The sequence below is a fragment of the Sciurus vulgaris genome, assembly GCF_902686455.1.
Source record: "Sciurus vulgaris genome assembly, chromosome: 12".
NCBI lineage: Eukaryota > Metazoa > Chordata > Mammalia > Rodentia > Sciuridae > Sciurus > Sciurus vulgaris.
In genome coordinates this window covers 81,444,362-81,453,917 of record NC_136473.1, presented here as the reverse complement: position 1 = coordinate 81,453,917, position 9,556 = coordinate 81,444,362, and the positions used below count along the sequence as shown (strand labels likewise).

The 9,556-nt window shown below is 53.6% G+C and overlaps 1 protein-coding gene across 1 annotated transcript; it reads left to right on the top strand.

Moving 5' to 3' along the window:
- The first annotated feature begins 3,431 nt into the window (after window positions 1-3,431).
- On the top strand, window positions 3,432-9,135 carry GPR37L1 (G protein-coupled receptor 37 like 1). The gene is made up of 2 exons (XM_079106556.1): window positions 3,432-4,145; window positions 7,708-9,135. Exons 1-2 carry the CDS (start codon window positions 3,516-3,518, stop codon window positions 8,518-8,520), a joined length of 1,443 nt encoding a protein of 480 aa, XP_078962682.1. The 5' UTR covers window positions 3,432-3,515; the 3' UTR covers window positions 8,521-9,135.
- Window positions 9,136-9,556: the final 421 nt, after the last annotated feature.

Here is a 9,556-nt window from a genome sequence, read left to right as displayed (position 1 = left end):
ACGGGTGGCGGGCCCGAAACCCTCACTTCATTCGGTGCTAGGGGACAGCTCCAGCTCTCTGCCACCCCTCCCACTAATTACCTTCTCTGGAACTACTATTAAGGGAAATCCCCAGGGAGAAGGACGGGGAATTCCTGGGATCATAGAGACCATTTCCAAGGGTTAGGAAAGTCTTCCCTTTCTGCCTGGCATGCTTCTGAATGAGGATTGCCTCCAGTTTGATTCTGACAGAGGAATCGTCCTGAGGTTGAAGAAGGGATAGTAGGAAAGAACACTTTGGGGACCCGCGCTGGGCACCCTCAGGAGGGGTGGCAAAACAGTGGGTAAGTGCCATCATCCTCTTTGTCTCTGAGAACCCATCTGTCTTTTCTGATGGCCTCCTCAAACCGGCACAGAGTGTGGGCTGGAGCGGGCTGGGCGAGGGTGGGAGGGGTGCTGGCCTGCAGACCAGCCCTTGGCTTCCATCACTAAACATTTGGTTCCACCTAGTGGCCTCATGCATTCCAGCTGTCTGAGCAGAGACCAGTAGAGGGGTGTTCTTGCGGGCATTCAGCACTTGCTTTGTACAAGACACACCATGAGGTGGGGCGGGGCGTATTCATGAATATAAGGAAAGAGTAGAGAACTAATGTTCGCTAGTTTCATGCGACAGCCCCGTGCACAGTTGGTACCTGACTGTAGGGCACCGAGGATCTCAGGCGAGAGGCTGGTCTTCTCAGTGCCTGGCCTTGACACTTGAATCCTCTGGTCTACATTTTCCACTTCTGAAAAATAAGAGGGTGAGTGTAGCCTTGAGCAAGTTACTTCACCTCTCTGAACCTGGGTAATCATGAAAGGTTAATGATAATTATATCAAGTGTTTAAGACAGAGTCCAACCAGGCGTGGTGGTGCACAACTCTAATCCCAGCAATTCAGGAGGCTGAGGCAGGAGGATTGCAGGTTCAAGGTCAGCCTCAGCAAACCTTTTTCAAAATTCAAAAAAATGGTGGTGGAGGGCTGGGAAAGTAGCTCAGTGGTAAAGAGGATTTTGTACTGGATTCAATCCCCAGTACAAAACAAAAAGTGCAACATTCATAGACAGAGCCGGGCATGGTGGTTCTCTCTGGGTGTAATCTCAGCGACTCTGGAGGCTGAGGCAGGAGGATTGCAAATTCGAGGACAGCTATGGCAAGTTAGTGAGAACCTGTCTCAAAATTTTAAAAAAGGAGGGGGTGGCTGTAGATGTAACTCAGAGGTAGAGTGCTCTTGAGTTCAATCCTTAGTACCAAAAAGAAAAAGAAAAGAAAGAGCATGCACCTGGTGAATGATCAATAACTAATGCCGAAGCTACAGCTAACAAACCCATACCACAGGCAGCAGGCAGTGGGTCTCAGTGACAGCAGCCTAGTGCCATGGGAGTTGGCAGGAGAGAAAGATCTGAGTCATTCTCCAACAGGCTTAGGGAGGCTGGGCTCTGAACATGGGCCACCCGGGGAGACTCAGGGTGAGGTCCTGGTTCCCCCATGTGTCTCCTGCCGTCCTTTCCCCAATCTTTCTGAGGAAGGACACGGAGCGGGAATCCTGGCTTCTCTCCACTGTGGGGACCTGGGGAGCGGTGACAACGAACGGGACGATTGAGTTCTCTGCTGATCTGCTGAGATCCCATGCCTCACATGCCAGGGGCCCCTCATCTGTCCCGCACGAGCAGGTGGACCTGGGCCTGGATCAGCCTTGATCTCTCTCCCACCCCCACACACAGCCAGAGCCCCTTGGTGCTGTTGGCTTTCCCTGGAATCTGTGCATCTCCTGCTCTGGCCGCGCAGCTCCCCATCCGGGACCTCTCGAAAATAACCTGGCCAAGGCTGTTGTCCCTCTGCATCCCAACCAGTGGTACTTTCTGTCGCCTTTGAGATCATATCTCAGCTCCTTGGCTAAGTGTACAAAATCCTTCCTGGTTCTTCCTCCCTTGTCCCGCGTGCTCATGCTCTCTCCCTAAGCTCCCCGACGTGGGCTGCAGCTCTGTGACATTTTGCAGGATGCCATGCACTTTCACACCGCCAAGCCTTGGCAGGTGCCAAATCTTCTGTCCCGAGCTCCCTTCTTTTCCACAGTCCGACAGCAAACTCAGGAATTTTTCAGGACCCATTCAAATATCACCTTGCTTTGGACACCTTCCAGATTCCCCCAGGTTTCTCTGGGATCCCTTGGCATCATGGCCCTTGCTTACCAAAGCATCTACCACACTGAGTTGTAATTATTGATTTGCATATTTATTTTCCACCTGAACTAAAATCTCCTTGGTGGCAGAAGTCTTTTGTAGTTTTGTATGCCAAAGTTCCTAGAGCGTGGCAGGTACCCAGAAAAGATGTGCTATTGCAAATGTCTTTCCACCTTATGTCTGGCTCAGGATGTGTGTGTGTGTGTGTATGTGTTGTGGCGCTGGGGACCAAAGGCATGCCAGATGAAAGTGCTGTACCACTGAGCTACATCTCCAGTCAAGAATGTGCTGTTTTGAAACCTTGCTTGTTGCTGCTTTCCTCCAGGAGTTTGTGGTTAGGAGGCAAGTTGGTGGGCTCTTGACCGTTGAGAACAGAATTGAGTTCAAGGCTCTGGAGTTAGATTCAGGATCTGAGTCTGGCTCTGCCTCATATCTGCTATGTACAGAGTGACTGACCTCTATAAATCTCATATTTTGAACCTAAAAATAGTAGGTTAAAATAGGTAACAATAGCACTTACCCCATAGAAAAGAGTGACGGTTCAGTAAGAAATTAGCTGAAGCTGGGCACAGTGGTGCATGCCTGTAATCCCAGCTACTCTGGAGGCTGAGGCAGGAGGATCTCAAATTTGAGGCCAGACTGGGAAATTCAGTGAGGGCCTGTCTCAAAATAAAATAAAAGGGCTGGGGTTGTAGTTCAATGGTAGAGTGGTTGCCTAGCATTTGAGAGGCCCTGGGTTCAATCCCCAGCACTACAAGAACAAAACAGAACAAAAAAACGTCAGCTGTATGCTAAGACTTAGTAAGTGTTCAATAATTGCAGTGAGTCGTATTGTTCAGTTGTTTGTATGTTTTGGATAGTGCTGGGGATCAGGATGGAACTCAGGGCCTCATGCATGCAGGCAAGCCCTTTCCCACTGAGCTACACCCCCAGTCCTATTGCTCAGTTTTGAATGTAGGAGCTGCCTTAGAGTTCACTCCAGTTCTCCTGCCTTATGGGGCAAGCTACATCTCCTCCCTGTTCTAAGTGGCCTGGAGCAGGTGCCCTCTGAGGGCCCCAGTCTGATCTGCTGTGGTCCAGGGACCTGAGAGGGAGTGTCCAGAGGATGACATGTTGAGGGCAGCAAAGACTCCTCTGTGTCCAGCAGAGGGCCCTGGCCAGCCTGTGGCCAACAGGGTGGGAGGGAGGGCCGGCCATGCCAGACGCCTGACTGGAGGCGGACCCAGCCGGCCAGCTGCCTCTCTTGATTCCGCCAGCTCTTGGGTCTTCTGCCCTCACCTGCTCTCCCCAGGGCAGCTGTGTCCTGCTTGTCCGGCCATGCGGTGGCTATGTCCCCTGGCTGTGTCTCTTGCTGTGGTGCTGGCTGCAGGGCTGAGTAGGGTCTCTGGGGGTGCCCCCTCACCCTTGGGCAGGCACACAGCCGAGGCCCAAGAGCAGCAGAGCCGATCCAAGCGAGGCACTGAGGATGAGGAGGCCAAAAAGGTGCAGCATTACGTGCCTGAGGAGTGGGCTGAGTATCCCCGGCCCATCCACCCTGCTGGCCTGCAGCCCACCAAATTGTTGGAGGCCACCAGCCCCAGCCCAGACAAGGATGGGGGCACCCTGAGCAGCGGGCAGGAGCTGAGGGGCAACCTGACGGGGGCGCCGGGTCAGCGGCTGCGGATCCAGAACCCCCTGTACCCGGTGACCGAGAGCTCCTACAGTGCCTACGCCATCATGCTCCTGGCCCTGGTGGTGTTCGCCGTGGGCATAGTGGGCAACCTGTCAGTCATGTGCATCGTGTGGCACAGCTACTACCTGAAGAGTGCCTGGAACTCCATCCTCGCCAGTCTGGCCCTCTGGGACTTCCTGGTTCTCTTTTTCTGCCTCCCTGTTGTCATCTTCAACGAGATCACCAAGCAGAGACTGCTGGGTGACGTTTCTTGCCGGGCCGTGCCCTTCATGGAGGTGAGTGTGTTCGCTTCCAGAGCTCAGCTGTGAGGCTGCAATTCCTCGAAGCAGCTCAAAGTTTCCTTCAGGCCCTGGGATCTGGGTGCATAGAACCCCAAACCCCTGGAGCTCTGACTTCACTCACTTCTCCCCGGTGCTGAGGAAAGAATTGAGCTTGGTGTTGGTTTCCCGTAGCTCTCAGGAGAACAAGGTGGGCCAGGGGATGTGGTGGTGTGCAGGAACCTGGGTTTCAGCCCCAGCCCGGGCGGGAGCAAAGTCTGGGCAAGTCTCTCGCTGGTTCTCTGGACCCAAGCTGCCGCTTTCTCTGCCTCTGCCCTCCCCCACTGTTCCACCCAAGAAGTCCCTCTGTCCTTTGTTAAGTCTCCTTCTTTCCCTCTGTACCCACTGCCGCTGCCCCAAACCCACAGCTTCGCATCTTAATTGCTCGCCATCCTGCCTCCGGCTCCCTGTGAGTGCGAACGCCAGAAGGACAGAACTTCCTTCCCCACCAACTGTGGTTATTGGTATCATTGCTGCCATCTCCATCATTCACCTTCTAAATCCTCTCTGAAAGGGAAGACCCACTTCTGAGTCCCAGAACCAACGGGGTCTCTGGTCTCCACTTTGTCCCTGACGTGCTGGGTGTCTCTGGGCGGCCCACACCCCCTCTTCCATTTCCTTATCTCCCACCAAAGCAGGGCGGGTAGACCAGATGGCCCTTCTAGCTGGCTCATTCTACTAATTCTAAAATATGTCACTAAGTCCCTGATTCTGGGACTTTCTTCATTAAGATAAGCACATGGTGTTAAAGGTTGTGTAGATCACAGAGACAGCTTAATCACTGCCCAAGTGTACCCACATATGTGGACCAGGAAGGCTGCTATCTCTATATGAGAACACAGAATAAGCAAGTGGCCTTTGCGTGTGTGTGCGGGGGTGGGGGTGGGTGGGTACGGGCGATTGAGCCAGGGCCTCACACATGCTAGGTAGCTGCTCAATCCCTGAGTCACCTCCCCAGCCTTTAGGTGGCCTTTTAAATCTTGGTTACATAATAAACACTAAACCCTGGAGTGACCGTGGTCTCCCTGTGAAGGCTGCTTTTTCTCCATGGATGATGCTCTGTGACCTAGGTGACCTGCCTGCCTGGTTGTAGAAGGAATCAAATATCAGGCATTTCTTTCTCTTTCTCTTTTTCAGTTCAGGGGATTGAACCCAGGGTCTTGTACATGCTAGGCAAGCACTCTACCACTGAGCTACATCCTCAGCCTTTTTAATTTTATCTAATTTTATTTTTTATTTGAAGAATACAGAAGTATTTTTATTTCTTTCATTTAGTAATGTGAAACACAAACTCCGACTTCATATATATTCATATATAACTTTTTCTCTGACATTCAAAACTCTATCGATTGTTGACTCCAGAGGAACTTCTATAATCATTATATAGACCATACTATATTAGTTATTTCCAAAGTTTCTTCCAAATCATTTCTTCTTTTAAGACATCTTCATTGTTTGATGAGCTAGAACCACAGGAAGCCAGTGGTGATACTCAAGGTCAGTCCGAGTTTCCAACCACTCCACCTTGTCATGTGGCAGATCCCCCAAGTAGACCTCTGATTGTGCTAAAGGGCCACTCAGGAGGCTGGCAGGAGCCAGGAGCCACCGGAAGCGTAGCAGCACAAACGGTGCCATGTTCATACTTAATTTTACTTTGAGTTAGGGTGTCACTAAGTTGCTTAGGTTGGCCTTGAACTTGGTATCTTCCTACCTCGATCTCCTGAGTAGCTGGGGTTTCAGATGTGCATCACTGTGCCCAGTCAGGATGGAGCATCGGACGCAGGTCCTGTTCCCAGCTCTCCACCCCGTCGGCTGTGTTAGCGATGACTTCATGCTTGGACAGACTCTCTGAGATCAGTAGTTAGAACCATCCTTTCCTGGTTCCCACTGATCCAGGCGCCCACTGATGGTAATCTAAGGGTACGCTGGGTCATCCCTACAACGTGGGATAACGTCATGGTCACCTGGTGCTCACAGCCAGGGTGAGCCATGAGTGGTCAGACAGTCTAGTTTAGAAAACCGGCTTTTGCCAATTGCTAGCTGAGTGAGCTTGATAAGTTACTTAGCCTGCCTAAACCTCAGTTTCCTCATCTGTAAATTGGGGATAACAGTAACAGCAATAACTATTCGAATGATTTTTTTTTTCCTTCTGGTGTTGGGGATTAAACCCAGGGACTCATATATGCCAGGCAAGCACTCGACCACTGAGCTGCACTCCACAGCCCCCTTTATCCTTTGGAGGTTTAAATGGGTAATGTGCATTAAAGTGTTTAGAATTAAAATCATTGCATTTTATTTGGGAATAGTATAAGGGCAAGAGGGGCAAAATGCCGACTTCATGAACTTTCTTGCATGTGACTGATAGGTCAATGGGTACCTGGTCTTGCCCGACTATGGGTCCAAAATGCCTAATATGTAGACTCTGACTTGGGAAAGAGATGGTCCTTGAGCTGACGGAGGCGCTCCCTCTAGGCTGGGAGATGGGATGGGCGTGGGGGGACAAAGCACACTTGCCCAGAACTCTCTTGTTGGGAGATGTCAGGAGGGCCCCTCGCAGAGAGCAGGGGGGAAGGCAGCCTGGAATAAAATTTGGATATGCTTTGAGATGCGGGGAAGGAAGGAGAAAGAATGGTGTTGTTGCCGAGGCTGGAGCCCGAAGGCTGCTCCTCTGCAGGCCTGGGCTCTCCTGCCAAGAGAGGGGGCTGGGGTTCACAAAGGACACTCAGCAGTGCGAATAAGCCAGGGATTGTGTTCCCCCGGCCAGAAGAGGGAAGAATTGGGATGTAGGGGGCGGGGGCGGAGCCCAGTCGGAGTGTGGTTGAACCTCGCTGGAGAGCTGGGAGGGTTCTCTTCTTTTATGCTCTTTGGCACTTTCTTCCCCTCTGCTGGGGCTTCTTCCTCTTGGCTCACGGGTGATCTTCCTGTGCCTTCGATGAATAGCATGCAGGGATGGTGGGCCCAGGCTGCTTGAAGGGGGCTGCTCCCCATGCAGTCAGGCCCTGGGCTTTTCAGGACAAGGGGGAGAGGAAGGAAGGGAGAGACAGAGAGACAGAGAGAGAGGACGAGTGTACGAGCCACGCTTCCCAAGAACCGTACCCAATGAATGCCTGTAAGTGGGTACAGGAAGCAAAAAGCACTCCAAAGACCCAGAACTTCTATGTCTTTGTCCTGGGTCTCTCTTAGTGTGATTCTAAGTCTCTCAGAGAGCACTGGGGTCTGGAGAGACAGATGAACTCCCCCTGGCTCAAGGAAGGAGGCAGGTGTGGGGTCAACTTCAGCTCGGCCAACTTTTTCTGCCTGACCCTCAGTTTCTTCTTTTGTAAAAAGGTTTGTAAGATGGTTTTGTAAGATGTATAGAAGAGACAGGTAGAAAATTCTCACCAAATGGTAACTATTACTATTATTCCCATGCCATATAGGAAATAATTCACAGTCTGTCTAGGCCAGAAACCAGAGTTTCTTTCCTGTTGCACAAGTTTTGATCAAGTGCCTCTGTCTCCCTCCACACCCTCGCCCACAGGTCTCCTCTCTGGGAGTCACGACCTTTAGCCTCTGTGCCCTGGGCATTGACCGCTTCCATGTGGCCACCAGCACCCTGCCCAAGGTGAGGCCTATTGAGCGGTGCCAGTCGATCCTGGCCAAGCTGGCTGTCATCTGGGTGGGCTCCATGACTCTGGCAGTGCCAGAGCTCCTGCTGTGGCAGCTGGTGCAGGAGCCAGCCCCCACCACGGGCACCGTGGACTCGTGCATCATGAAACCCTCTGCCAGCCTGCCAGAGTCCCTCTACTCGCTGGTGATGACCTACCAGAACGCCCGCATGTGGTGGTACTTTGGCTGCTACTTCTGTCTGCCCATCCTCTTCACGGTCACCTGCCAGCTGGTGACGTGGCGAGTGCGGGGCCCACCGAGTAGGAAGCCGGAGTGCCGGGCAGGTAAACACGAGCAGTGTGAGAGCCAGCTCAACAGCACCGTGGTGGGCCTGACGGTGGTCTACGCCTTGTGCACCCTCCCAGAGAACGTCTGCAACATCGTGGTGGCCTATCTCTCCACCGAGCTCACCCGCCAGACCCTGGACCTCCTGGGCCTCGTCAACCAGTTCTCCACCTTCTTCAAAGGCGCTGTCACCCCCGTGCTCCTCCTGTGCATCTGCAGGCCGCTGGGCCAGGCCTTCCTGGATTGCTGTTGCTGCTGCTGCTGCCAGGAGTGCGGGGCCTCGGAGGCCTCGACGGCCGGAGGCCCGGACGGCAAGCTCAAAGCCGAGGTGTCCTCCTCCATCTACTTCCACAAGCCCAGGGAGTCCCCCCCGCTCCTGCCCCTGGGCACGCCTTGCTGAGGCCAGGCCCCAGCGGGGAGGGGGACCCAGGAGCTGGGGCAGAGCAGGCAGGGAGGGGCCGCCACCCGAGCCAGAGCCCAGCCTGCTGTTTCTTTCCCCATAGGTCTTGCTTTGCTGCCCATCTTGGTGTCTAGACATGGACGTGGCTCCTCTTGACAAGGTTGGGGGTGTCGAATCTCCTTTCCCAAGCAGGGCCTTTCCTGTTGCTCTGGGGGCCTTCTGGCCCTGTTCTTTCCGCGGGTGGGCAGTGATGCTCCTAGGTCCCTAGAGCTGCCCCAAATCTCCGTCCCACCGCCTGGGAGCCTGAACGCGCCCTTCCCTTCCTTGGTTGCATCCCTGCTTCCCTTTCTCTGCCTGGGATCCTGACTATATGTTAGGCGAGCCCACTCCCAACCCAGGGGTCCGTCCTGGAATGGGGACTCAGCCGGACCAGGCTTACTACCCTTTTCTCTGGACTGAATCTGTCCCAGCCAGGGAGACCTCCTCCCTTCTTCCAGAAGATTTCTCTCTTCCCCCTCCCTTCTCTGAGGTGCCCCAGGTGGCCCTGTCCAAACCTCTCGTGTTAGGTTCTTCCCTACAGAAGGCCCTTCTTGAAAATAAACTAGATAGAACTACGCCTGTGCCCCCTGCACTTCTTTGTGCCATGTCCTGGCAGTGCCCGATGCCTCTGGGCCTCCCCAGGACAGGGAAGTGTCCTGGGGGCATTCTTCCTGACCCCCTTGGGCCCTGGCCTGTGGCTGCTGCCCGGCCCTCTCGCATTATGACTTTTGAGGGACAGAGAGGATGGAGGCTCTGGGGAGGCGGAGGACTCAGGCTTCATTCTGGCCTAGACCCAGGGTCTCTGGGAAGTCCAAAGGCTGCCAGCTTACCTCCTCTGGAGCCCCCGCCTCCGGTTTGCCCTCTTTTCACAAAGCCCCCATTTGAGGGAATCCATGGCCTTCCCTCTGTGACTTGCAGGGCTTCCCAGCCTCTCTTGCTGAGAGCAGCTCTTGTTCAGTTTCTTAGAACGGACTGTTTTGCCCATAGATGGCCCAGC